This window comes from Prunus dulcis, chromosome 8, assembly GCF_902201215.1.
Source record: "Prunus dulcis chromosome 8, ALMONDv2, whole genome shotgun sequence".
Taxonomy (NCBI): domain Eukaryota; kingdom Viridiplantae; phylum Streptophyta; class Magnoliopsida; order Rosales; family Rosaceae; genus Prunus; species Prunus dulcis.
Genome location: NC_047657.1, coordinates 18954593 through 18981608, shown reverse-complemented (window position 1 = coordinate 18981608; position 27016 = coordinate 18954593). Strand labels below are relative to the sequence as shown.

General features: G+C 37.6%; 6 protein-coding genes across 8 annotated transcripts; 2 read left to right on the top strand and 4 right to left on the bottom strand.

Moving 5' to 3' along the window:
* Positions 1 to 873: 873 nt before the first annotated feature.
* LOC117636383 (probable inactive patatin-like protein 9) lies at positions 874 to 2558 on the bottom strand. The gene is made up of 2 exons (XM_034370856.1): positions 1373 to 2558; positions 874 to 1245 (listed from the first exon to the last, which is right to left on the bottom strand). Exons 1-2 carry the CDS (start codon positions 2285 to 2287, stop codon positions 1012 to 1014), a joined length of 1149 nt encoding a protein of 382 aa, XP_034226747.1. The 5' UTR covers positions 2288 to 2558; the 3' UTR covers positions 874 to 1011.
* Positions 2559 to 5980: 3422 nt separating this feature from the next.
* Positions 5981 to 6953, bottom strand: LOC117638667 (blue copper protein-like). Its single transcript, XM_034373762.1, has 2 exons — positions 6779 to 6953; positions 5981 to 6681 (listed from the first exon to the last, which is right to left on the bottom strand). The coding sequence occupies exons 1-2, from the start codon at positions 6951 to 6953 to the stop codon at positions 5981 to 5983; spliced, it is 876 nt and encodes a 291-aa protein (XP_034229653.1).
* A 1591-nt stretch (positions 6954 to 8544) lies between these two features.
* LOC117638666 (mavicyanin-like) lies at positions 8545 to 9561 on the bottom strand. The gene is made up of 2 exons (XM_034373761.1): positions 9393 to 9561; positions 8545 to 8963 (listed from the first exon to the last, which is right to left on the bottom strand). Exons 1-2 carry the CDS (start codon positions 9559 to 9561, stop codon positions 8545 to 8547), a joined length of 588 nt encoding a protein of 195 aa, XP_034229652.1.
* Positions 9562 to 10682: 1121 nt separating this feature from the next.
* Positions 10683 to 14862, top strand: LOC117638841 (ribosome-recycling factor, chloroplastic). 2 transcript variants are annotated; one of them, XM_034373992.1, is made up of 11 exons: positions 10683 to 11039; positions 11280 to 11436; positions 11752 to 11821; positions 11953 to 12048; positions 12164 to 12261; positions 12723 to 12834; positions 13442 to 13483; positions 13812 to 13868; positions 14019 to 14069; positions 14415 to 14471; positions 14547 to 14862. In XM_034373992.1, the coding sequence occupies exons 1-11, from the start codon at positions 10952 to 10954 to the stop codon at positions 14562 to 14564; spliced, it is 846 nt and encodes a 281-aa protein (XP_034229883.1). In that variant the 5' UTR covers positions 10683 to 10951; the 3' UTR covers positions 14565 to 14862. The 2 variants fall into 2 exon arrangements, with proteins under 2 accessions (XP_034229883.1, XP_034229884.1); XM_034373993.1 differs by having other exon boundaries at positions 14363 to 14471.
* A 2138-nt stretch (positions 14863 to 17000) lies between these two features.
* On the top strand, positions 17001 to 22046 carry LOC117637239 (protein TIME FOR COFFEE). Of its 2 annotated transcripts, none has more exons than XM_034372080.1 (10): positions 17001 to 17607; positions 17728 to 17861; positions 17965 to 18142; positions 18241 to 18535; positions 18678 to 18738; positions 18831 to 18908; positions 18994 to 19198; positions 19299 to 19348; positions 19422 to 19805; positions 19924 to 22046. In XM_034372080.1, the coding sequence occupies exons 1-10, from the start codon at positions 17361 to 17363 to the stop codon at positions 21499 to 21501; spliced, it is 3210 nt and encodes a 1069-aa protein (XP_034227971.1). In that variant the 5' UTR covers positions 17001 to 17360; the 3' UTR covers positions 21502 to 22046. The 2 variants fall into 2 exon arrangements, with proteins under 2 accessions (XP_034227971.1, XP_034227970.1); XM_034372079.1 differs by having other exon boundaries at positions 17002 to 17607; positions 18991 to 19198.
* A 393-nt stretch (positions 22047 to 22439) lies between these two features.
* Positions 22440 to 24797, bottom strand: LOC117637321 (fatty-acid-binding protein 1). Its single transcript, XM_034372184.1, has 4 exons — positions 24371 to 24797; positions 23219 to 23468; positions 22939 to 23030; positions 22440 to 22718 (listed from the first exon to the last, which is right to left on the bottom strand). Exons 1-4 carry the CDS (start codon positions 24771 to 24773, stop codon positions 22579 to 22581), a joined length of 885 nt encoding a protein of 294 aa, XP_034228075.1. The 5' UTR covers positions 24774 to 24797; the 3' UTR covers positions 22440 to 22578.
* Positions 24798 to 27016: the final 2219 nt, after the last annotated feature.

Genomic DNA, 27016 nt, shown 5'->3' with positions numbered 1-27016 from the left:
CGACTGTTGTGCTGATGCATTGTGAGTTCCACATACATGAACGGTCATGACTGGCACGCACGACCGATTCTAACATTAATCCACTTGCATTTTTAAAAGAAGATATAATAGGAAGGCGAACGTGCTTCTTATTAACCCCTCCGTTGATGGTCCTTGAAATATGGTCAATATGGGTCATCCTCTGTAGTGTCCTTGAACTCAAAAGAACAAAGCTTTGGAGAAAGAATTGTGCAACACAAACAAAGAAACAAAAAAAGGTATACTACCAGGCAAGATTTTGTTCAACATTATTCATCCCATGGCAGATTCTTGTGATCATTTATATTTGTATTTAGCTTTGAAAAAAGAAAACTACAGAATAGAGGTCGAGCCTGACAGTCGAATAATTTGGGGGAAAGGCATAAAGCTGACGTACAGAAAGGCCACACAGAGGTGTGTTGTATAAACAATAATGCCTCAAATATATAGTTTGAGAAGTTTAAGAAAATTGATAACATAAAAGTAGCACAAAATTAATTTACTAAAATAGGAACCACAAGGTGTGGTGTGGTTGGCAAATTGTCACCTTCAGCTGGCGAGCTATCTAGTGCCTCAATGACAGGAGTTTGAAATCCGTTAGAAGCACTTTGTGGCCAGCCGAACTCCGAGCAGGGATTAATCTCATCATTTGAATATGGGAACATCTAGTTGTATTTACAAAAAAACACAGAAAATTGATTGCATCACTGGACATTAGAAGTTAGGTATCCATTTTCCTCGGTTTAAAGTATTTAACCTTCGGTGCAAGAGAGTAGACACAATATTCCGGTGGTCCTTTAATAAAAATAAATTCATAATTGCGCCGTTTAGTTGAATAATTAAAGATGCACAAGGTTTGCGTGTTCGACAGGGAACTGAACAGGTAGGGTTATTATTTAGCTGCTGCTAGCTTTGCTACGGTGAAAACCTGAGTTTGGTTTACAAAATTACAACTTCCAGAAAAAAACTACAAAAAGAAAAGACCAACGCTAACTAATGGCCGTTAGAGAGAGGGCTAACGGCGGAATCCTTGCAGGGACTAGGTGGCAGACTGCTTCTTCCACAAGCCACGAGGCGTTGCACGAAACCCTCGATTCTATCTCCGTTTGTCTCCGTCAATAACCGCTTCCCGCCAAACGGTAACGACTCCACCCCTCTCTCCTTCAACACCTTCACTTCCTCCTCCGATCTAGGGCCCACAACCCCTTCGCTGCCCAATCCGAAAGCCTGCACGCACATAATAAAACGCCGTTAGAATCACTCCGTCACAAAAACAAACACCATATTTACTTTTTTTCTCTCTGCAAATTGCAATCAAACAAAAGAAAAATAACCGGTATATAAATTTATATACCTGAATTCTCACGTAATCCGTACGGTTCCAGCAGAAGGCGTTCCCCACCATTTGGTCAATGGTCTCGGAAACTCCGTCAAGCACAATGTCAACGACCGACGACTCGCCGTTACTTTGGGATTTACCTCCGGTTAAGGGGCCGTTGCCTAACGACAAAACCAGCAAGTCCTCGACACCGTTGACGGAGGGGAAGTCGCGCTTGTTGTTGAGCACGTGCGTCACAGCCGCCGCCGTCGGATTGTTCATCACCAGACCCCCGTCCACGGCCGAGCACGACGTCTTTCCGTCTTCGGAGCTCAGGCTGAACGGCTTGAAGACGCTTGGCGTTGCTGACGTAGCGCGGCAGACTTTCCACAACTCGAAGTTGAAACTCGGCGACTCGGAGGCGTCGGCTCGGGAGAAGACGAAAGGGGCCGAGCTCTTCATGTCGTAGCAGGGAATCAGGAGAGGCTTACACGTGTCCTTGAGAGTCAAGACCTTGCCGTCCTCCCTAGTCAACAACTCGGTCAACGCCTTGTCCATGCTGCTGCCTGAGTATCTCCGGCGACGGCGGAAAACTCCAGCTAGCCTGACCTTGAACAAGTCGGAGTTTTTCCCTGCGATGGAGTTCACAGCTTCTCTGGCGGTATAGAGAGGATGGCCGGAGCCGTCGTCGGCGACAAGCATGGCGGCGAGGACGGCTCCGATACCGGTTCCGGCAATGAGGTCGAAGAAATCGGAGATTTGAGCGTGAGAATCGCCGGTCTTGAGGCGGATCTGATCCTCGAGGTGGATCAAGGCTGCTCCGGAGACAATGCCGGTGGTTCCGCCGCCATCAATGCTGAGAATCCGAGTCTTCTTTGTGGTTTCGCAGTGAGAGAGCCATTTCTGCTCAAGCTTCGTGAAGATCTCTAAGGTGACCTTACTTAGCTCCATCTCTCTATTAGCGACTGTGCCAATATAAAAAAGATATAGTTACAGTCTTGTAGATAGCGAAGGAGAGAGAGAGAGAGAGGTTCTGATTGTTTGAATGTTTGCAAAAGAGAGAGCAACGTGGAAAAGCGAATGAGAGGTTTCACGCTTTGTTGCTGAGAGGCATTAATGGCGGAAGAATGCGCTTGCTCTGTTTCTGTTTCTCTCTCACGAAAACAAAGTGGTTTTGAGTAGTTGAGAGTTATAACAAATCAGTGGGAGGGGGGGGAGACTGGGAGTGAGAGTGGGACGGCGTATTTGGGAAGGACCTTGGTTTATATATACGCGAGCCCTTGCTCTTGTCGCTTTTTGCTGTTTTTATTTTTATTATCTTTTTTTTTTTGGTCAAAATATTATTTTTTAACTTCAGCTTTTACAAAATAGTGTGTAGTGTGTCCTTGCACGTGCAATTGAGCGTGTTAATTTCGGGTAACGGGAAGCGCGAACCTCGGCTTGTTAGCCGGCTCAGCTGCCGCTCGTCAACCTTAGGTATTTACTCTCACTTTTTTTTTTCCCGAAGGATTTATGCGTTTTTTTCTTCTTCTATTAATCTATTATGGTTTAGATTGTATTGGGAATTAGATACCAATTGAGGAAGGAGAGTGGAAATGAAGGTGAAACACCATGGAAGTAACCCACTGGTGTTGCCAGCAAATGGCCGAAAATCTATGTTACAAGGCCCTTAATTAACTGATCCAAACAATAAACAAATCATGGGATGTTGTCATTACTCTAAGCAAAGTAGTGAAGGAAGGAGGGTCACTAACTCGACGTGCATTAACTAAGTTGAAATTTACTAGTTAGATCATAGATGACAAAAGATCCATTGGGGTAGCGTAATACATATATTGATATACATCACTGATGAGCAATGCTTGTATCGGTCATATATACGCATATAGGTAATGTGAGACGAAATATGGATCAATTATGGTGTGAAAAATTTATTAAGATAAAGTAGCTCAAAGTTAGAAGGAAATTGTGCGAGAGAGGAAAATTCCAATTAAATGTCAATTATGGTGATAGGAAAATAAGGAAGGCGAATTTTCTAATTGATTAAGGAAGTTTGAAGCAATTATGATTCTATCAAAATTTGTATTTAATTTAATGTTTAATTTTATATTTTGAAGAATAAGTTATCTATTAGGATATTATTTTCCTAATATAATTTTAGCTATGATTTTTATTATTTTCTTGTTAGTTAAGTTTAGGAATATTATAAAACCTAGAGTTTCCTACGGTCTTAATGTTTCTTTGCTTTCTATTTAAGCCAACTCATGATGTTGTATTTGTCAATTTATTCATCTTATTTTCAATCAATATATTTGAGGTTTACTCAATTTCTCTAGTGAAGTCCAACATTATTACTTATAGGGTTATCGTTCGATCTCCCTATCCCTTATATTTCGATGAGTCAATATATGACTCTAGGTCCACAATCACCGGCATGACTCGAATATTACTTGTGAAACAAAAATTGCTTGATGGGTAGGCTAGCCACAAGCCTAACTATATAGGCTAAGGCAGGTACTAGGTGCTGAAATGAAGTCAGAGAAGAGGCCCTCCACATCTACACCATAGCCATCGCAGTGACAAATGGTAGTAGCTAGGTTAGGAGCTTAGGTAGGTGCCAATTACCACGCAATAATTTGAGGCTTGGGGAGAGGAAATGGTTTACAACTTTTACATATGATAAAGTGTCAGATTATAGATCAATGATTCAATGTCAAGGTAGATAAATATTAATTGCCCAGCATCAACAAGCAGACTTGTACCTCAAAAAACCAAATCAATGATGCAGCCAGATATTCATTTTAATTAGCATATAAAATTATGAAGCTAATTATGTTAGATTGAAACTTTGGATGCTGCCCACTTGATTAAATCAATATTGCAGATTTATTATATATACAGTACACTTTATATTAGTTGGTTGAATCTTAACTGATGAGATGCGACAGAAAGTTTCTACAAATCTCATGATCTGTTTTAAGACATCACACCTTGCTCAAATCTTAATTAACATAATTAAACCCCAATTACGCATTTGACAATCCCTGCCAAATACAAAGTCTGTCTCTCATCTCACAGAGCATCCATCTCACAGAGCATCCATGACAGGATCACACCTACACAGACGAAAACACCATATCTTACTATTGAAGTCCCATCTCTGCTTTTGCTTTCATTTATAAGACAGGACCAGCATATCAAAGTGATTTTCCCTCGTGTACATCACTCGAAGAAAGATTGTTTTCTGCAAACGTGGTTAGACCAGTTAACTAGGATAATATGCTCGTTTCTTTACATTTAAGTTCGATCACCTCCCTTATAATAAGTTTGAGTAGTTTAATTAAAATAGTTTAGACTAAAATACCAAAGATTGTTACAATGGGAGAATTTATCTTTTTGTTTTTTGGCTTGAAGATGTGTAAGTTTTCTAATTCAACTGCCAAAAGCCCCAAAACTCCACATCTTTCATCACGAGTGAAATGATTTCGACTTTAAAAATGCGTCATGGACCACGGTTCAACAATGAAGAACTAATCATTGTTTTGCGGGCGTGAACATTCTAAAACTCACTTCTCAGTTAAGTTTTAGTATAGTACTTATCATAATGTGATGATAATTTGAAGGCTTGCTTGCTAAGTTTGTTTTTCTGGTTCGAATCTCTACGACATGATAGCTAGGTGCGTGTGTGTGTGAAATCATCTCCTCATTCCATATGTTATTGTGTTATTAGTCGAAGATAATAAAAAATGATATCTACGTTGTATAAGATTATAACATAAAAGTTTCTCTCCTAATCTAGACTATCATACTAAAAAAAAGAGAAATATGCTTTCGGACAGAACCACTTTTATGGGCTCCTTTACATTGCGTGTGAAATGTAAAAACCCAATAAATTACACACACAAAAAAAAAAGATCAAATCGAAGGATGAACAAAACTTGAACTTACTATTATTAGGATGAAGTGCATAAATAGTTTATTAGATTACACAAATGATTTATTACGTACTAAACACCCATTAAATCATATGGTTCCTGATATTAACAAAAAACCCAAAAACAACTAATTATTTCTAAAACTCACTTCTCAGTTAAGTTTTAGGGGATAGTCCTTATCATAATGTGATGATGTTTTGAAGGCTTGCTTGCTAAGTTTATTTTTCTGGTTGAAATTCCACAACATCATAGTTGTGTATGTGTGAAATTCTCCTCATTTCACGTGTCATTGTGTAATTAATCGAGAAAAAAAAAAATGCTATATGCATTGCATAAGAAGATAAAAATTTCTCTCTTAGTTTGACTATCTTACTAAAAAAGAAGAAATATGCTTTCGGAAAGGACCACTTTTCTGGGCTCCTTTACATTGCGTGTCAAATATAAAAACCCAATAAATAAATAAAAATATATAAAATCAAAGGATAAACAAACTTAAAACTTACTATTATTAGGATTAAGTGCAGAAATATTTATTAATATGTGAAACATTACACAAATGATTTATTACTAAACACCCAAGAAATCATATGGTTCCTGATATTAACAAAAAAAACTAATTATTTTAATAAAATTAAATTCGGCTCCCTATGGAAATAAAGCATCTTCATTTTTTTTTGGGTCAAAATAAAGCGTCTTGATAAACTTCAATTTAAGCAATATAGACAACGACCGCCACAGCCATTAAAACCTGCAAAATAGGTAACCCATTGGAAGGTGAAGCCTGGCTCTTTGTAATCGCAGCTTTACGACGTCTAGGTGGGGTACGCCCTGGGGAAGGAGGAGGATTGGACACCACTGTTGGTGCGGAAGGAGGAGGATTGGACACCACTATTGGTACGGAAGGAGGAGGATTGGACACCACTATTGGTACGGAAGGGGGAGGATTGGGCCTCACAGTTGGGGGATTGGGCCTCACCGTTGGGGGATTAGGCCTTACAGTTGGGCTAGGGTTTGGAGGTGGCCTAGTAATAGCACTTGGAGATCTATTGGGGTTGTAGCTTGGTGAACCATTTGGGCTGGGCATTGGATAACCATTGGGGCTGATGCTTGGTGAAGCGCTTGGGGTAGGAGACGGGCTCAAGTGGACCGGGCTCGGAGATGGGCTCGAGAAAGATGGAGTCTGAGACGGGGACGGTGTCGAACTTGATGCGTGAACTTGGATGTGAAGCTTCTGGCCGGCCTTGCAGTGATCATGGAGACTAGAAATGTAGAAGAAGTCGCCAGGCATGGTTATCTTTACATTGTCGTTGCCAGAGGCAAAGGTAAATAATGGATCTTTTGCCATGCATTCTTTGTAACCCTTATGGTCCACTTGTACCAAATTCTCCTTCTTGGCATCATACTCAAAAACTGCACGTGCAATTTACAATGCATGTTTAAAAAAAACTTAGAGACATCAAATTATTTCGCAAAATTTATTCACCAAATGATATATCGGTAGACTTACCGAGAGTGTCTCCAACAGTGAAGTGCTTGTTAGATGACCAAGTCTTGTAATTAAAGTGGCCTTGGTCAGTCCAGCCATGAGAGTCACCGACCTTGTAAACAGCACCAAAACAGACCCCAACCAAAGCCATTGCCATGAAGAAGAAAACCATTGAACTCTTAGCCAAAGCCGCCATGGCGAAACCACCAAGCTCAGAGAGACAGAGAATTAGCTTAGATATATTGTATTAGTTTGGTGCAATGCAATTGTGATGAGGAAAAACCAAAAGCTGGTGCGTATTTATATAGTGATATGCCAAGATGCAAATTGAGGAAATTAAATTATAAAACGTTCTTTCCTGGAAGATGTTAATCGTTAATTGGTAATTAGAGGAACATTCTTTGGTTAATTTATTTTGTTGATTGGCACGTCAGGATCAATTCATTTCATTGGTGATATTTTTCACAGAATTTAGGAAATTAATTAAGACCATCTTGGTTAATTTTGAGGATAATCATATTCACAGCTCACACTGCAATAAAAGTTCACTCGTTTTGCCCAATTTGGGTGAGTCTAGACTGCAATTAAAATTACTAGGGTTATTTTTTCAAATTGGCAAAAAAGAGCCGTATTCAGTGGACAGTGAACTTGCCTTGATCTATGGTATATGGTATGCCAAAAATGTTTCTACTATATTTTTTTTTTTCCTTTTTCCTTTACGCGGAGTTATTAATTGAGTAAATTTTTTGTCTAAAATTTATTCCCTTTGTGCCAATTTTGATTTGGAATGGCTATTAAAATTATTCTTTTTCATGATTTTCTTTGCATTTACTAACACATGGATATTCAAATTATTCCATTTCAGATGAGCTAAGTGGAATAGAATACAGAGAAAAGAATTGTGTAGTAGATGGGTTAGCTAACTGGAGCTATAACATGGGTCTTGGCGTTTGTTATTTTGATTTTGCTCCAAGTTGGAAATATTCATTAGTTATTGATGACTTGATTGGGGTGTTTCGTCCCCGTCTTATTTGTGTTGATTTTATGTAGTTGTGTTGTTTGGGGTTCCCCAATTCACAAAAAAATAAATAAATAAAATAAAATCCGTTTCCTAGTTTTCCATGCGTTTACTAACACAAACCCCAAAGAAAAAATTATGTGGCTTTCATATCACGATTTGTAATCAAATACCTGAAAATCCACATGAATTAGATTAATTAGGGGATTAGTTTATCCAAATTAATCCAGTTCATTCTCTCCCTATTATTAGTAAGTGAACGTGAAAAAACTATATTACCCAGAACAAATATGGATGCTGTTGGCTGAGTAAATTCCGCAATGGTTTTTTTGTATAGGCAACTTTATTTTATACCTTGAAGATATCATAAATTGATTTGCTCATACATTGATAATTTTCTGCATTCTTTGTTCAAATGATACTGAATTCTTAAAAATATTTAACATGATACAAAATCGTGCTTGGTAACAATCACATTGGCGAGGTTGAGTTTCTCAACTCTCTTTGGGATGTCTTTTTGGTCCACCTTTGTTTTTTGTTTTTTTTTCAAAGGGAAAAAGAATAAGAGCTCTTTGAAGACAATGGGAATGACTTTTATCAAGTGATTATCATGGAAATTGAAGGCACAAAAATTCTTGTTTTATGAGTAATTTTAGCTATTCATTTCGAAGGCTGCACTTATAAAAGATTGTACAACCTGGAGGTTCCTGACATAAACACAAAAACAAACTAATAAAATAAGCAATCTTCCTAATTAAACACCAATTAATTAAGCAAGGTAAGCAAGAACCCCCATCACAACAAGCATAAACAAGCCACTAGAAGACTTGACAGATGGAGCACTGCTCTTGTTAGGCGAGGTAGGAGCCTTTGCACTTGGAGATGGAACCGGGGCGGACGATTCATTGTGGTGAGAATGGTTTGAGCTGGGTGTAGGGCTAGGGCTAGGGCTCGAGTGGCTTGGGCTAGGTGCCTGGCTAGGTTCAAGAACCCTAATGTCAACTTTCTGGCCAGCCTCGCAGTGCCCAGGAAGACCACAGATGTAAAAGAAATGGCCAGCCTTCTTCAACTCTACAGCGTCGTTGCCAGAGTTATAGGTTGATAATGGAGCTTTTGAGTTGCAGCCGTTGAATTCTGTGAGGGTTTTCACTTGCACCACATTTTGCTCCTTGGCATTGTACTCAAAAACTGCAATACGCAATCTTACATGTTAAAACAGAAAGGAACACAAATGGTAGTTTGCTTGATATTGATTTGGGTTAAAGCAACTGGCTAGTATGCAGACCAAACTTCACATTAGGAACATGCAAGGTACCATAATTTTGATTCAAATGAAAAAGTGGTAATAATACTTGGTTTCACATCATTGTCCACAAATCTTAGATGTATCTATCTAGATATAAAAAGGGTTTCTCGAGTCTATTTCACACGGTTAAATTCATCAATTGTTGTTTATATAATTTGAATTCACAATATGTTTTCAATAAAACAAAGAAGGAATCCACACAAAATATAAGAGGTACAAAGAACCCTACCTTTTATTAGAAGTTGTCAATTGTAAAGCATGCTACAACCCATATAACATAAATAAATAAAAATAGGGGGGAAAACACTTACCGATAGCGTCTCCAACAACAAAGTTCTTAGTAGATGCCCAATCCTTGTAACTAACACTGCCTTTGTCTGTCCAGCCGTTCGAGTCACCCACCTTGTACACAGTCCCAAAACAGACCCCAAACAAAGCCAGAACCATTAAAAAAAGCATTGAATTCTTAGCAAAAGCCATAGCTGACCACCAACCTAAGAAAGTCACAGAGCTTTTTCTAGAAGAGAGATGAATAAAGTAGTAGATATGTATGGTTGTTGAACTTGAAGGCACTCGTGAAGAAAACGTTGCAAGTGAACGTGTATATATATAGTGCTAGAGCGAGGTGCAAATTCAGGAAATTAAATCCAAAAATGGTAATTAATTTTTTTTTAATTACGAAGGCAATCTTTTGATGGGTTGATCTGGCGCGTCCATTAAATCCAGAGTATCTTCATTCTGTGATTTTTTTAAGCATTCTTCTTCTTCACCAAATCCACATTATCTTGAATTTAAGAAGAATTTGTATTAAAAAAAGGCAATAAATGTGGCTTGACATAAGCGGCCTTTGTGATTCTTTCTTTGTTCGTATCATTTACTATTTGCCTAGATGAAGTTTAATATATATGTTTAATTGTTATGTGTATTATTTATTAGCATTAATTATTAAACCAAATGACAAAAAAAAAGAGGAAAAGGGGTGGAGGGGTGGAGGAGTGGGAGGAGTGGGGTAACTGCCATATTCAGAAGATGGGTTTTGTATTTTAATTTTGTTCTATATAATTGTTTTATCATTTTACCCTGATTATATTAATTTATTGTATTTTATCACTTTATTTAATCACGGATAATTTGTGGGATTTTGAATGTTTCACCTTTAAAGCTTTCTTCTTTTTCTTTTGTTTTCCTATGTTTGATTCAAGCCGCAAATCTTTATTAAAGATTTTTTTTAAAGATTACACTCTTGTTTTAGATGGTTTAGTTATCTTTTATTCTCTTTCAGAGTGCTTTTATTTTATAGAAGCATCTACTATCAAAAAACCAAAAGTACCAAGTTCGAAGTAATAAGAAAAACATAAATGGGTCGAAAACGAGTTCATTTAGAAATTTCTGGCAATTTTAAAGCCCATTTTGAGTTTGCAGAAATATCAAGCCTACCCCAACCCAGCCCAAGCTACCTTCGCATACAACTCTCGCCCATCTTCAAACCCTCTAATGTCCAAAGTCCGCCCTCTTTAAATAGTCAAATTATTGTGGGCCTCGATGTGCAAACGCACTTTCTCTAGTTATAGTTTACTCTGGAACCAGTGGAGGATATCTCTATCCAGTGTTTGATTATGACATTCTAATCCAAGAAAACAAACAAGTCCCAAAATAAAATGAGCAGAGGAAAATGCTTATCCACAGCCCCTGAGAATAGCGAACACTCTCCCTCCTCAGTGTTCATTGTCATCCCGTTGACAGGCTGAAGACCCATTGCCTGCCTATTCTGCCCTCTACCACAGTCACTACTTTAGTGGGTTATTATATTTCTTACATAAAAATATCGCAGCCCTAACAGTTTCGCTCAGAATACCAGTCTTCGGCTTTCATGGCGACCCACTTCTCTCCTGCAACCCCTGTACGCTTCTTCCTCCAACCCACGCAAAACCCTCCCAAAACCCTCCTCTCCGTTCGAGGTACATAACCCATCAACCATTTTATGGATTCATTGCATTCTAATTAGTGGTAATTGATGAGCTTTATGACTTGCTTTCCAAATATAAAACCCAATGATTCAATTTCAAAGGGGCCCTTTTGGAGTTCAGTAGGAAAACTGCATAGCTTAGTGTTAGTGGGCTGAGTTTGTAACTTCGTTTATGTTTGATGGTCATTTTTGTTTCGCATGCTAAATGCTCTAAAAGTTGACATTTTTGCAGACTCCTTTGGCGGAGGACCGGTTTGTAAGAAATGCCAGCCCATAACGGTTAATGTATGCTCATGGAGCTCAGCTGTTAGTTATGTAGGATCTCAGGATGGTTCCATGAAGTTTTCTGGTAATCCCATTGTTGTCAAGAAGCAATTGTTGCAAAAGAGGCAAGTTTTATTTGTGCCACAGAATTATACTCTGGTTTCTGTTGTCAGCATGGGACTAAAAGTTGGGATATGAATGCAATTGTTGGCTTAACATTTAACAACAATACACTCAAAATGAATCTATTCTCTGACTCTCCATAGTCATTGATGTTATCCTTGCAATTTGTGAATGCAATGGAGATTTGGGCTGTGTGGTGCTACCACTATGGTTTATGTAATTGCTTTGAGTTAGTGGTTGTGTAGTAGGTATATATTTGCCTTCCAATCAAATTTTTTTTCTTCTCTTTCATATTTCCTTTCGGTTGAAATATCCAGAGCTGGAACTGTAAGGGCTGCCACTATTGAAGAAATAGAAGCAGAGAAGTCTTTGATAAAAAAAGATGCTGTAAGTTTGTCTATGGCTTCTTTTATTAAAATACGTAGTGTGTGATTGGGTTGGGGAGATTTTGGGCTCTTTGGATTTTTCATGGAGTCAGGAAGAAACAACTTGTATTGAGAATGTAAGTTATATTTCAGAAAGGAAGGATGGAAAAGACTATCGAACTGGTACGGTCCAATTTCAATTCTATTAGGACAGGGAGGGCAAGCCCAGCCATGCTGGACAAGATTGAGGTATGACTTAATTTAGGGTTTGTCTAGCTACTTTTGTAATTCATTTTTGTATAGATTGAAGACATGGTACTGTTATTTTTGCTCTAAGAATAGTTATAATACAATACTTTTCTAGGTTGAATACTATGGAAGCCCCGTTGGCTTGAAGACCATTGCTCAAATTAGTTCTCCTGATGCAAGTTCCTTCTTGGTTCAGCCATATGATAAATCCAGGTATTTCATAAACTAAAGACACGATACTAGTAAGATTCATTGAAGACCAGTGCGCTATGCTGCATTCCCAGTCATGCAATAGCCACTTGTCTGCTTTGGAATGGTCACTGCTAAATTTTTTCCAAAATCAGAGGAGGAGAGACATTATTGACTGACATAAAACCCAGCTGAAAACTAGCTAGCGGGCTACCGCTTTCTCTGATAGGAGCTCGTTTAAGATTTTCACTGTATCTATGCACAATAAGTAGACGAAGTACATGGTAAAATTATAGAATCAGGTGATTTTCCCAGTGATTCTTTATTGCCTTCTCTCTGATACCAAAAAGAAACATCGATGTTTTTGAGCTGTTAAGAGCTAGTTATTTCTATTGGAAGAATGCATTTGGGATCAATTGATCATTTGATTAGTTAACTTTTTTTTTTTTTTCCTTTCTTTTTAATTGTTATATCCTCTTTTTCAGCTTAAAGGCTATAGAGAAGGCCATAGTTAGCTCTGATCTTGGTTTAACTCCAAATAATGATGGAGAAGTGATTCGGTTGACCCTACCTCAGCTTACAGCAGAAAGAAGGAAGGTATTTCTCATCTTTAATCTTTGATTTATTATATAAATGAGCTAAGGGATTTTCAGCTCTTCCTGTTGCTTTGGCCAATCTACATATACTGAGATGCAGTAAATTGTATGGTTTACACTCTAGAGATCATACCTCATGATACTTCTCTCTCTCTCTCTCTCTCTCACACACACACACACACACACACACACACACACACACACACACATTCACGCACATTTTTGGGTGTGGTGGAATGTCATAGTTGAAGATGACGAGATTATTAGGAGCTTTGGTATATCTCCATGATTGACTATGCAAGTTCTACTTTACTATATCAGTTTTTAAAGGTTGAGACTTCTAGTATTTGGCTTGATAGCTTGCTTTTGTAATTGTTATGAAAAGCATATTCCTTTAATTTTCTCATACATTGAGAATTAGCTGTAATCTTGGTACAAATTATATGGAATTCCTAAAAATATTCAACATGATAGAAGCCATGCTTCGTTGTACTGGCAGTGGTGACAAAATCATTATAGGAACAAAAAAACAGAAACATTCTGTTTTCTGATGATGCACAATAATCAGTCACGTTCTTTAATATGTGCTCCTTTTTTTTCCCATGCAGGAATTGTCAAAAGTAGTGGCAAAACAGACCGAAGAAGGAAAGGTACAGTAGTATCTTTAGTTGGAGAAAACTCTCCTTCTTTAGTTTGTGAATTATAAGTAATTAATATTTTCAGAGTTTCATGGTTTTGGCTGTGTTGTACACATGCTTAACCAAATCCCACAAATTGATATACTAAATAATTGACCCCCAACCCCAGCTCCCTTTCCCGTCCTTCAGTTCAGTTGTTCGTGGTGAGCTCTAATCATGGCACCATATTGAAGTAAAAGCACGGAGCAATTAATGCATTTTAAAACTTCCTATATTAACATTTATACTTTAAAGTGATTGATCTTGTTCTTCTCAAAGACCTATTACTCAATCATTATAGGTGGCATTGAGGAACATCAGAAGAGATGCCTTAAAAGCTCTCGACAAACTTGAGAAGGTTTGAATCTTAAAACCCACTCCTGCAACCTCTCTTTCTTTCTCACTTCCTGGCATTGCCTTTGGGGCCCCCCTTTGTTTCTTTTATTTTTCCAGCACCATTTTACTTTTAGATTCCTTATTGACATAAACTTTTTTGTTTTTCTAAAAGGACAAAAAGCTCTCTGAAGATAATGTCAAAGACTTATCTAGTGATTTGCAGGTAATTTAAATCTTTTGTTTAGTTGATTATCTAGTATGCTGCTGGACCACATTCAATGCACCACGGTATCATTAAGCCAACTAAACTAGGTATTGTGGTTTGCATAAAGAAGCCAACTGACGGATTTGTTTCTTAGCCATCTTTTGTGGACATATCACGCACCAATTTATTGTTTCATGAGTGGTTGGGTTTTGATTTCAAAGGTTACAGTAGAATATACATTTTCTAAACTTATCATTTAAAACAGTTCAGTTCCTGTTAAAATACGACGCTCACCTTTTTTCTTTATGCAGAAATTGACAGATAAGTATGTGAAGAAGCTTGATACCTTTTTTCTTTATGCAGAAATTGACAGATGAGTATGTGAAGAAGCTTGATACCGTCTTCAAACAAAAAGAAAAGGTAGTTTCTCCATTTGATTCTCATGTTAACCTAAGTCGATATTGAAGTTTAACATAATTTGCAATCGTGTTTCAGGAATTGCTGAAGGTTTAGTGATTGTTCATGCACTGATGTAAATGGTTGAGCTTCTATCTCCAACAAACCTTCTGTTTTTTGTGCGGATAATTTGCAGTGCTGTCTATACCCCACCCTTACAAAGCACCTTTTGAGATAACCAGACATTTTGTTTTTAAGGTTACGTGAAAAATATGCCATGTTATGCAAGGCTTTTCAATTAGAAGCGTGCACCACATTAATATCTCAACTTCTCTGTGGGTGGCAATGATCATTATATTAAAGATGTTTTTAAAAGTCAAAATTTCAATATTCAGTTCCACTATTTTGTGTTCTTTGAACTAGGCTCTAATCTATGAGAAAAACTTCCATACTCCGCTGCACTGTCCGCGTTTTATCTCTCTCTTCATGTCAATTGTTAAAGAAGGAAAGAGATTGAAAGAATGATGAATGCGACGAGGTGGGGGAAGTTCTTTCCCTTATCCAAGTCATAACATGTCATTTGTCCCATCTTTCGATTTGAAAACACACTACCCTAGAAGCCCACTAACCCTACCCTCCAAAAAATATATAGAGAAGATAAAACGAAAAACAAAAAAAAGGCTATAGGTCCCATCTCATTGTGCTTTTCTAAATTCGATTTCTACATGCAATTTCTTAGAAACTTCCAACCAACAAAGGATGAAAATTTAATGAGGAATAATTGTACACCACCTTTTTCCTTGGCAATGCTTTGCACCCTTTTGAGTTCAATTTATGAACAAGCTGATTTTACCCGTGCAAGAGAAGATAACATACTTCTCTTTGCTTTCAATAATTTTGGTTATCAACCGACTTACCCAGAGGGAAAAAAAAACACAATCATTTTCTGTATGCTCTGTTTTCACAACCAGGAAAACATGAAGAGGAAAATCATATTGGGAACATTTTCAAGCACCATTGATGTCTTGCAACAGTTCATATAATCATTACAAAAGAACACCCAGGTGAAGTTTTTGTATATATATATATATATATATATATAAAGTACTGGGGCAGGCATTAGATCATTCCTGGACGAGATTTTTCAATTCATAAAGGTTGGCCCTGCATGGAATTAAGAAATTAAAAAGGGTTGCAATTGCATGCTTGTTTTGAAAGATGAAAGTGAAACCCAACATTTGTATAAAATTTTGTAAAGAAACCAAAAGTCAGAAACCTAACATTTGAGTTTGAACTTTGAATATTTGTCCTGAGTTCTCGATCTCATCTCAAAAAAATTAATTAAATCATTATATTCAGTCTCCTCCTCTAAGTTCTAACCTCCAACCCAACTATGAATTCTTCACTCAATTAAAAACTCTATTTTTTTTTGTTATTAAATTCTAAAATATTATTTTCTTTGACCATGGTGACCTCCACGACTAGCTGTGAGATGAGATGAGATGCTTATTTATTTATTATTTTTTGATTGGAAGCTGTGAGGTGCTTATTATTAACTCATTACCTTCCCGAAAGTCCTTTGTAGTATGTGGAACATCAAAATGCCTGCCACCTTAGCAAATAACAATTTTTTATTTTATCAAAACAAATAACAATTCCATCCACACAATAAATAAATAAAGATTTTTTGTCGATCCAAACAACTCGCACTCTGGATCTGATTATTTAATTAATTGTTATTTTATATTGCATTTAGTTAATAAAGTGCCACTGGGAAGGATCAGCTTGTCTTGACCTACTAAATACAATTGTTCTTTCCCCACTAAATCAGTTTTAATATTGGTTTAGTTGTACAAGCATATTATTAGTTTATGCTTAAAAACAATTGAGGGTAAGCTGAAGTCAAATTACATTTGTCTCAAAAACAAAAAACGCCCTATTCAACAAATCACTTTTAGGTAGGTTTTACCTTTTAATCTTATGAACCAATTATGAAACAACAATACTACTAGAGTTACTAATGAAATGACAGTTTCTAACTTATAGTCAGGCGCATACGCATGAATCATTATAACTATTGATTATTGCGACACTCACATGCATTAGCAGTCAGATTAGTCTACGCGCTTACTCGACCTACTTTAGCATTAAGGGAAAAAAAACATTATAAAAACGACTAAAAAACTGTTTTATAGTAGTTGATATCCCTAGAAATACTATATCTTACTGAATAAACAAAGGCTGTTTCTTTCATTCTTTTTTCATTAAAGAAAATCAAAGGGAATAAAATATGACTTTTTCTGTTGTTGGGCAAGTGGATGGATTCCTTTTGCTTAGTTTCCTAGAGTTGCATACTCAAATCAAAATACAAAGGATTGAAAAGCCAAAGAGGCATGCTTTTAATTTTAGTACTCTTCATTAATTATTTAATTAACTAAAAGAAGACTAGCTTAATTTAAATTAAAGAAAGAAGTTAACGTGTGCAGCCATTATAGAATGTATACAGATGATGATACTGATTGTACTTTATTATATATTTTTCTTTATTTTATCTTTTAAACTAATGTTTGCTTTGATCTGCATCTTTCCTCGATAAAATAATTCGTCCATCCATCACCACCTCCTCCTATTCTTGTCTTAAATAATAAAATATTTATAAAAAAAATACAGAAAAATAATAACAACGACTTAATAATTGCAAAAGAAGGGCCATTGATATCGAATCCAGGTAGCATTGGAGAAATATCAAATACAATGATATATACAATTCTCAATGCATGGGGCATATTTGTATCTCTGTATGCGTTTACAAATACAGCCAAGCAAAACAGAGAGAAAAGTGAGTCCCTGTCTCCCATCTTTTTGAGTTTGATGATTTGATGAGAAGGGAGAAGGGGGAGAGAATATATCATCATGGAGAGAAGTAGAGAAGCAAGAAGGCCAAGCATGGCAGCAAGCAATGGATTTCTCAAGTTACGCGAGCGACCCAACAACAAGAGAAGTATGAGAGAGCAGAGCACAAAACAGAGGAGGGTCAGAGGAGATCAAGGTCACGAGAGCACTGAAGAAGGGAGCGTCGGCTATTCCGATGAGCAAGCTCCGCACTTGATGGTTGCCCATGAAATGATCGGAGTTGCAGTGCCCAGAAAAGCTCGCTCAGGTACACCAATACCCAAATGTAGCTGATTATCTTCCTCTATGTTCTTCTCTGTTTGGTGCTGTTCTTTTGGGCCTTGCTCTGTTTTTTAAGTTAGTCTGTAAATTTGATGTCTTTTTGCAGCTTCTGGAAAAAGGTCGCATGAATATGCTTCTTCTGGGAATTATGGAGGAGCTGGGGAAGAAGAGAGTCTTCAGCAACTGAGCGTAAAAGCTGCCTCGCTATCTTTTTCTAATGTTTCAGCGAGGAAGAAGATGGTTAGTTCTCTGTTTTATTATTTTTCCTAAAAGTATAGTTATAATTTTGATGAAGTTAAGGGAAAAGTTTGAGATTTTGAGCTTGTAAATTGATATTATGCAGAAGCCAAATGGACCCAAGATTCGGCCTCCGAAGTCGTCTAAATCTTCTGAGCCTGTCGACGAGGATATTGAGATTGAGATCGCTGAGGTTCTCGGGCTGATGAAGCAATCCAAGAGCTCCAAGGACCAGGATAATATCAAAAACTCTACTTTGAATCTCGAAGCTAAAGATAGAAATGGTATTAGCGACGATTTCAAGACTTGGGTTACATCCCTGTCTTCACTTTCTCGTTTCAGCGATGATTCTAATGATTTTTCCATTTTCCCTGGTTCGCAGTTGCAGAGCTCAAGGACAAGAAAGTGGAGGCTGAGAGTGCTTTAATGGCGGTTCAGGACAGTTCAGTTTCTGAAGCTGGTGTCTTTGAAAAAAGTGACCAACCGGAAAAGTTTGAAACTTGTTCGCCGAAATCAAACGGGGAACTGTGCAACCCGGTTCACCATACGGGTCGTGATGAAGGAGCATCTGGGTCCATAGAGTCGCAGAAGGACGATGCCAAACCATTCATGGAAGAGGGAAAAAGCATCCTCCCAAAAGTTGAATTGTCTTGGGAGGATTTGACAGGGACAAAAGCGTGAGCATCAAAGAATCTTTTCTTTGTCTCTTTTTTATTTTGATTGATTGTGTCACTGAGAAATATCCAATTACTGATGCAGCCCCAAAAAAAAAAAAAATTCTGATTAATTTTGTTTGTTTTGATGGGTGAAATTGGTCAGCATTTCAACTGGGTCGAAGCTTGAGAGCAAGAGAGAGGACATGTTCAAATTTGATTTGATGGTGAGGCTTCTGGTTTGTTCTGCCCTTCTGCTTATATTTACATTGGTAGATTTTTTTCTAATTTGCTGAAGAGTTTTGCCTTTTTTGAACAGGCTCCTCCTCCCATGGAGAAGGAGGACTTCTCTGATTTTGCATCTGATCCTAAACCTCTGCCTCAAGATGTAGAAATGGTAAGCGGACTCAATCCGTCAGTTCTTTACAATGCTCTTGGTTCTGCTTTCATACTGTGACTCTTATTTTGTTTTGATGCAGAAGATGGAAATTTTGGTAAAGAATGAAGAAAAGGTGGAAAAATATGTTGAGGAAGCTGTGATTGAGAAAGTAGATGAGAAGAAGATGGAGACAAGTAAGGAAAAGTTTAATGAGAACCCAAATCAAGATAGTGACGGTAAATTACAACACCAAGGTCAAAAACAGCAGCCTAAAGATGTCGTTCTGAATCCAAAACTGGAGAAAATTGGTAATTCAACGCCTAAATTTGGTCTTGTTTATCCAGCTGAACGAATCTGTCTGATTGCTTTAAAGGTGGACACTTAATTTATTGATCTCTATTTTTTCAGCTCATTCTAGCTCAGTGCCCTTGGCCATGGGATCATCCACCACACTACAGGTTTCTATTTTTTCGTTTGTTTTTATTTATCAAAATAGTTTAAGTTTTGAATTTTCTGTTGTGTAAAATGCAGCCTGCAAATTCCCTTCTGTCTCAGCCACGGCGAAAGAGATGTGCAACCCACCATTACATTGCTCACAACATTTGCTTGCATCAGAAGGTTACAAAGACGAACAATTTCTGGCCAGCAGAAACTGGTTATGCTCCTCTACGTGGCACCAAGCCAGACATCTTCAAAGTCATATTGCCTGCAGAAAACATAGTCATTGGAAACCCAATGCTTGGAAGCTTACCAGGTTTGAATCTTCAGCAATCACAGGAACACGAGCAGGGCGTGTCAAACTTTCAAGGTCATAGTGGAAACGGTAAAATCTCTGAGGCTGCCAATTTCACAGAAACCTTAAAGAGAAAGCATCTTGCAGTTCAGCAAGCTCCAGCCTCTGATGGAAATGAAATGGTATGTCTTCATCATCTGTATTACACTACTTGGTCGAGAGGAATGTCTTCTAACTGCATTTTAATCAGTTTCTATGAGTATGGTTTTAAAAGTTTATCTATACTCTTTTTGATTGCAGCATGGACATACTATCACTTTCCCTCTGGGCCAACATCAAGTGTCAGGGACATCAAATAGTAATCAATCTGGTCCTTTGAAACATGCCAAATCAACAAACAATGCATCACTTCCGAGCCATTCAGCTGCTAGAACTCTGATGAGTTCTTCAGCGTTGCCAACGGTAGCTGCAGTGAACTTTATTAATCCGAATATGGCAGCCAAGGAAGGTCCATACTTGGCACTCAATGGGTATCCATTTCCTATTTCAACTCATATAGGAACAACACCAGCCTTTAGAGGAGGAAACCCTGCTCAACCAGTGCCTTTGTTTAATGGGCCTTTCTATTCAAATCAGATGTTCCAGCCTTCACAGGTTCAACAGCAACAGCCTCACTCGCAGTCGCAGCATCAGAACACAAACACTTCAAGTGATTCAACACCATCCCACAAGCAACAGGAGCCTCAGAAACTGAGGGAAGCACAATTTAATAGCAACAATTTTTTGACCTCAACTAGCGTGCAATCACAACAGTCACAAAAGCAGTATATGCCGCCGTCCGTTCAATCTTGCAAGCTTGAGGGTGAGATGAATGGGGAGAATACTGCATCTCTTGCTGTCTCTCATGCCCAAAAGAGTGTATATGGGCAGAACTTTGCAGTTCCATTTCAACCCCTGAACTTTACCTTGATGCCTTATGTAACATTGGGTGGTGGTGGGGGTGGCAGTGGAAATCACATTGAGGAATCGCAGCATGGCATGTCATTTGCCTCCTTCAGTGGAAATAACAGTACAGGTTCATGCTTGAACTTTTCAACCATGGCACAAAATCCAGCGATATTTCAAAGCCTCCCGGACATGGCTCAACAAGGATACAAAGTAGGACCGGCACCTCAAACGGTGCAGAAAAAGAATCATCAAATATCCGAAAGGAAGACTGGAGGTGGTTCCAACAATGCTGATGATGGGTTAAAAGCTGCTTCTGGGAAGTCTTCCTCAAGTATTGGGCAGAGGCAGACCCTTGTTTTTGACAATTCAGCAAGAACTCTTAACTTCATGTCATCCCCTGTCACTGGAAGCTGGCCTCCTCGGTCCATCGCCTTGACTACCACAGCAACAAATGCTCCTGTTGATAGTAAAACATCATCAAATTCTCAACAACACATGTTCCAGTTTCAGCTTCAGAAGCCACATATGTTACAACAGCAGCAACCTGCTATTGCTGCCAAGTTCCCAAAGAACTCCCCTGCTTTCTCACAAGCTTTAGTACAATGCAACAGTTCTGCCCAAGCTCCTCAGTTCTCAACTGTCGTGAGTTTTCCCCAACAGCAAGGAAGATCTTCACAAGGTCAGACTCAAATATCTTTCGGGGGAAACCACAAATCATCCTTAGCACCACAAAGGCAACAGATACTCACTAACAAGAACCAGTCTTCCTCTAGTTTAGTTGCTTCTTCATCAATGTCTACATTACAGTCGCATCAAACTGAGAATTCTTCGCCCAGTGGTAATGGCCAGATGTCCTCTCCTGCTTGTGGTAGGAACTTGCCCTCAATCTTGAGCACATGTCCCAGCCACATTTCTGAACTCAAGTACTAGAACAATATTTGCAACAACAGTGCCGTGACCTGATAACTATTAGCCCCATAAGCATCACAGTTACTAATAAAATTCTGATCCTAAAGGGGTGGTCTGGCGCGCTATCTAGAAGCAAAAAAAACTTGTTCAAAAGGGGACTTGACAATTTGGGAGCTTGTAGAGAGGTGATGAAAAGGGGAACAATGAAGTGAAAAGCCAAGTTGGTGGAGGATAAAGTTCAATGCAAGTCAGTGTTCTAACAAAGTGCAGGGCTGGTCCTAAGATTAAAGCGCACATGTGGAGTTGGCTACCACCACCATGTACCCTGCTGTTAAAGTGACCTGCATGTTGAAGAGGGTCCTAAGATTAGGCCTACAATTTTGATGATGGAAGTATGGGTTGGTGGTGTGGGGGATGCTAAAAGCTTCTTCATATTCATGGCCCTAATTTAGATTTGATTGGTCTAATCTCATGGTGATGTGTAAATATTATATTATATTTTTTCTGACTAGAAGCAATGGACAGAAATTTTTTTTCTGTACAAATGAATCTGCAATTTTCCCTTTTGTTTTTGGATGGAGTAGGGACCGTGGAAGAGATTGAGGTCAGAAAAAGAAATCAAAGGAGCTTTAAAGAAAGACAACTAAAAAGTGTATTGGAGGTGGACGCTATTGGGTCTGATTGGCTTTTTTGTATTCTTTTTTATATACCATTTCGTTTACATGTTTGAATGGACCTGCATTTTAAGAAGAAACCAAATTTACTAGCTCTAATTAAAGGATTAAAATACTTAATCCGATTCTCATTGCCTTCATTAAAATTTTCAAAAGTGAGTTGTTGAGCCTTGAACGCACGAACTTCTGGGATGGTTGATTGGAAATAAAAAATCAAAGATAATCCAGCTATACGTGGTTTACTTTACACATTAAAAAAAACTGGATGTCCATTCACATAAACTATGATTAAGAGAAGAAATAAAGATTATCTACTTTAATAAAATCAAATTTTATTCCTGATCTCTTTGATTAAATATGATTATACATGAAAAAGGAGGAGGAGAAAAAATATCTGACTCATTTGATTGTCTCTCTCTCCCATCTACTTGTGAAGGAGAGAGGCCAAATTGAGCTTCACATCTTCTTTCGCTTGGTTATCAAATGGTTCCTCGCCTATATATAAATCCAGAAGCGACTTACACAGGAGTTTGCTCTCTATGCTTCCCACCTCCTTTCCATCAACTGCAGCAATTTAGCATAAGTTCAAATTAAAAGTAATCCCAGAATCTACAAAATAAAATGAACAAATCCTGCTAAAAATATATTCAGTTTATTTCATTGGCTGTAACCTACTGAGAACAAACACTTCCTGCAAATAATTATAATGAATGGATGAAAATGGATATGTATGTTGTGATATACTTCGAAGAAATCGGAACATGACTGAAGAGAAAAATCTTACTAGTTGTTCGAAGTACATAGCCCCGTTCCCTTGAGAGATCTATTACAGATCCCTTTGGTATTTTATATTCGTCTTTGAATTGGGAAGTGAACCTACAATTAATTGAGCTATTAGGATGACAAAATCGTATTACAAGGTGTGGCTTTTTGTAAACCAAGGCTTATAAACAGAGAACAGGGGAAAAAAATCCTAGTGGAGATGAGACATATTACTGCAAGCTGAAAAGAAAAAGACGCAAGTCACAAGGTTATTTCAGTGTTGATTAGAAAAAATGATTTACGTTTGGAGCAATTCTTGATTATCTGATCCTCCAAACTTCCTAAGTCTGCTTCCGACAGACTCCTCAAAAGCACTACGCACGGAACTAATGCTCAATCTGCCATAAACTATTTGTAGTCTGACAGTCATGCCTATATCAGTTTCCAGCAAATCATCACTATACTCCTTGTTGTCCTGAAGTTCCGAAACGGACAATTTCCCATATTTCTCGCTAAGCAATTCTTTTATGTCCTTGTCATCAGCATAAATACCTGCAGATACACACAACTATATTTCAATGAAATGTATCGCAAAGGCTATGCACATGGACAATGCAGGCTTAAAGGACTGCGACTGTGCCAAAAGGACCTTGAAAAATAGCCAGAATGAGAAAGCCAGCATTATTATGTATCTGTATTTGAGGAATCAAACCATGTGAAAGAAATCACAGATAGGTTTTTACCCTAACTACTGACACCGACACTTTCAATGACACCATTTTGATCAAATGTACTGAATTAGTGAGGATATTATTTCTCAGAGCCACTAGTACCACTGCACCATGTCATAATGCAAGGAAATAAGATGTCAGAAAAAAAACAAATACCAAATATAATTACCAAATTCTTAATTCCCTTGTTTTTAATAAACTTATCATCAACATGAAATATGCACTGGATTTAAAATACCCCACTCTTATTGTCACATCACAATCATCTCCATAACTTTCTTCCCCAAAGTATTGCCGCCTAATCTTTTACAAGTAAAAGTTATCCGATATTTAGTAATGTTTAACTTTCACAGAGCTTCAATATCCTTAGCATGTTCTGATTTTCAAATACAGCATTAATCATCTATCACCACCAGGAACAACACTTCAACCACATTGCAGCATTCAAAATGTTCGATTCATTTATAAAAACACACCCAACCATTGCATAACTTAATCAATCCAACGCTACTGCTATCTCGTCTTCTATTATGCATATGGTTAGCACAAGCTGAAATCCTATATATACATACATTATACATACACATGCACAATAACGAGCTAGCAAATTTTTCACTACTTTCTACACTGAGCTAACAATGTGTGCTTGCCAATTAAAATTTCTTAAAATCAACAACAAAAAGCAATGAAATTTCCAAAGCCAACAAAAAGGAAATGTGATACCAAATGCATAGACATCGATGTTCTTTAAGCCGAACACTCGTTTTCTCCGCAACCCAATTCCAAGAAGTAGGCGAGAGTCATCCAGAACCGAAGGAAACGAGGCGCCAGTCTTGGAATCAACGACGGAGCTCGAAGTGTAGTTTAGAGAGAGCGAACCCCAAAGTGGCAGAGAGCGATTGGCAAAGAAGAGATTCAGTGCGTTTTGGAGAAATGGGTGTGCTTGGTTTGTGGAGTTGTGGGTGGCAGCAGCCACTCCGGCGACTGCTGCGGCACCAGCGGCGATGGCTACGGCGGCGGTGGTGGCAGAGAAGGGACGCGACGTGGCAGAGGAGGAGTAGGAGTAGGTGGGAGGAGTGTGCTTTGGGGGCTGAGGAAACGAGAAGGGGAAGCGGAAGGACACCATTTTCTTCTGCTTCTTTGTTTCTATTTTAGGGGCATATATATGAAAGAAAAAAAAGTAGTTGGCTACTTTCATAACCCAATAAGTTGTTTGGGAAGCCTAACAATTTTGAGTCCAAAAAGAAAAAAAGCCTAATACCTTTTTTAGTTTGAGTTTTAGCCCATTTCCCAGTCCATGCAATGTTTAAACTCTTATTCCTATACAAAGTTATGAAAAACACAAAGGGCCTTTAAGTGCAAACCAAACTGTAATATGGCGTGACCTGAAATGCACAGGAGCATATAAGTTCGAAAAAGGGCATACGTTCTGCTCGTGTTCACTTCACTACCAATCCAGTCAACCACAGTTTTAATCGATCTGCGATATGCATTTTCGACGCTCATATTCATCTTCACCTCCAGGCTCCTCCCCTTCTTGAAAGTATAAATCCCCAAGACATAATGATCACCAAGAACCCCAAATGCTTTGTGCTTGGACTCCCATTCACCTCATAGATGGAAGTCTTGTTAGGAAGTGCAGAGGAGAGCATACAGAGAAGAGATTCCCATTGGTTCCTTCCAATTGAATCACCAACAAATAAAAGGCACCGGTTCCAAGCTTTTCCAACATCTTCCCTGCAGCATCAAATCTGTTCTTAGGAGAAGAGAGAAACCCAATAAGATCTTCTTGTCCAATCCACCTAGTTAGAACAGAATTGAAAGTACTGGAAATAACTAAGCATAAAAAGACCCCTTAATTGGAAGAACCATGAGGTTTATCATAATCTAAAACCATTGTTATAGTTACCATTGGAGCTGAACCTTAACATAATGTAGCAATTGCAACAATTAATTAATTACAATGTGCTCAATAAAGACTAATATTTCAAAAGTGCGAAGGAAAATTAGAATCCAAGATTGAGTTATGTCGTAATAATCTAAGATTGAGATTGAAACCTGAATTCTAAAGCCATAGGCTGAGTTACGTGAGTATTCAAGTTTAATCGAGTTCTAAGTGCCCTAGGGTTTAGGGTTAGAGTTAGAGTTCGAGACTTGTGAACAGTTTTGGAACAAGTTTTGGAAGCTATGGTTTTTGGTTCGAGACTTGAATTTAGGGTTTAAAGGCTAAAATCCATTTTTGTAATACTAAAATAATTTTCTAGGATTTTTAAATAATTGAAACTATTTTAATTTAGATTTTTAAATATTTTAATTCTTCAATAAATACTATCGCTTTGTTAAAAAAAATTATTTTAAAAATAATATCTGAAATTAAAAAAATAAATTAAATTCCAAAATTACTTGAGATAATTAATTATTAATTATTAAGTAATTTATAAACTTAATTAAAATATTAAAATACTAATTCTTCACTAAATAAATAATAAATACTAATTAAAGTAATTAAATAAGGCTAATATCTTACTTAATTACAAATATTAAACTAAACAAACGAATTTTGTATTAAATGTTTTTTTTTAAAAGTCCACAAAATAATTTAAAATAATTGATTTCAATTTATCAAGTAATTTATGAAATTAATTAAAATATTTCAGTACTAATTATTCATTAAATAATTCATAATTAAAACATAATTACTAATTAAAGTAATTAAGTAAGGATAAGATATTAATTATTTACAAATATTAAAATAAACAAAAAAAAGGATCCGCCCAGGCCGCCTAGCGCCTAGGCCGAATTTTTTTGGTTTATTGTTTGTTGGGGCAGATAACACACAGGATTGCTACCGTTAAAGATGAGCCTTCTCTAGCTTAAAGAACCGAACAGTCCTGCGGTTCTCTACTGTTCCCAGTCACGCCATGGAAGCTACTCTTCTCAGCTCGCAACGCTTTCATCCCCAACTCTTCCCAACTTTGAGTTCAGTCCTTAACAATGCTGCTGAGTCATTCTTCAAGAGTGAGATTAGTCACTATGTGGGCAGTTGTGGTAACTGAAGGTTGCAGGAAGATAAAGCTGCATTACTATGGTTTTAAGCTTGTTTCTGCTGCAAGATAATACATTCGTAACCATTTTGATGGCTGATGATCGTTTGTAGTGAAAGAAACTGCGTTTTCTGTATGCATGCAGCATGTGGTGTTATTTGATTATATGAAGACGGTTGTTCTTTATCCTAATGTTAGATGTACAGCAGATATTGCTTATAAACTGATCTTTGTATCAACTAACAGCCTAGTAGAAACAATTCACACCACCTTCTACAATCTGAGCTTTGAAAATATATTGATTATGGTGTAAACAATTCTGTTG

Excerpts from the sequence above, each read along its gene's own strand:
- LOC117636383 (XM_034370856.1), bottom strand. The coding sequence starts at position 2,287 with ATGGAGCTAAGTAAGGTCACCTTAGAGATCTTCACGAAGCTTGAGCAG. Across the intron at positions 1,246-1,372 it reads CGGATTACGTGAGAATTCAG|GCTTTCGGATTGGGCAGCGA; the intron begins GTATATAAATTT and ends ATGTGCGTGCAG.
- LOC117638666 (XM_034373761.1), bottom strand. The coding sequence starts at position 9,561 with ATGGCTTTTGCTAAGAATTCAATGCTTTTTTTAATGGTTCTGGCTTTG. Across the intron at positions 8,964-9,392 it reads TGTTGTTGGAGACGCTATCG|TTTTTGAGTACAATGCCAAG; the intron begins GTAAGTGTTTTC and ends TGCGTATTGCAG.
- LOC117638841 (XM_034373992.1), top strand. The coding sequence starts at position 10,952 with ATGGCGACCCACTTCTCTCCTGCAACCCCTGTACGCTTCTTCCTCCAA. Across the intron at positions 11,437-11,751 it reads AAGCAATTGTTGCAAAAGAG|AGCTGGAACTGTAAGGGCTG; the intron begins GCAAGTTTTATT and ends TGAAATATCCAG. Across the intron at positions 12,835-13,441 it reads TTACAGCAGAAAGAAGGAAG|GAATTGTCAAAAGTAGTGGC; the intron begins GTATTTCTCATC and ends TTTCCCATGCAG.
- LOC117638667 (XM_034373762.1), bottom strand. The coding sequence starts at position 6,953 with ATGGCGGCTTTGGCTAAGAGTTCAATGGTTTTCTTCTTCATGGCAATG. Across the intron at positions 6,682-6,778 it reads CACTGTTGGAGACACTCTCG|TTTTTGAGTATGATGCCAAG; the intron begins GTAAGTCTACCG and ends TTGCACGTGCAG.
- LOC117637239 (XM_034372079.1), top strand. The coding sequence starts at position 17,361 with ATGGAGAGAAGTAGAGAAGCAAGAAGGCCAAGCATGGCAGCAAGCAAT. Across the intron at positions 18,536-18,677 it reads GATTTGACAGGGACAAAAGC|CATTTCAACTGGGTCGAAGC; the intron begins GTGAGCATCAAA and ends GAAATTGGTCAG. Across the intron at positions 19,199-19,298 it reads TCCAAAACTGGAGAAAATTG|CTCATTCTAGCTCAGTGCCC; the intron begins GTAATTCAACGC and ends CTATTTTTTCAG.
- LOC117637321 (XM_034372184.1), bottom strand. The coding sequence starts at position 24,773 with ATGGTGTCCTTCCGCTTCCCCTTCTCGTTTCCTCAGCCCCCAAAGCAC. Across the intron at positions 23,031-23,218 it reads AATCAAGAATTGCTCCAAAC|GTTCACTTCCCAATTCAAAG; the intron begins GTAAATCATTTT and ends AATTAATTGTAG. Across the intron at positions 22,719-22,938 it reads CTATGTACTTCGAACAACTA|TTGATGGAAAGGAGGTGGGA; the intron begins GTAAGATTTTTC and ends AAATTGCTGCAG.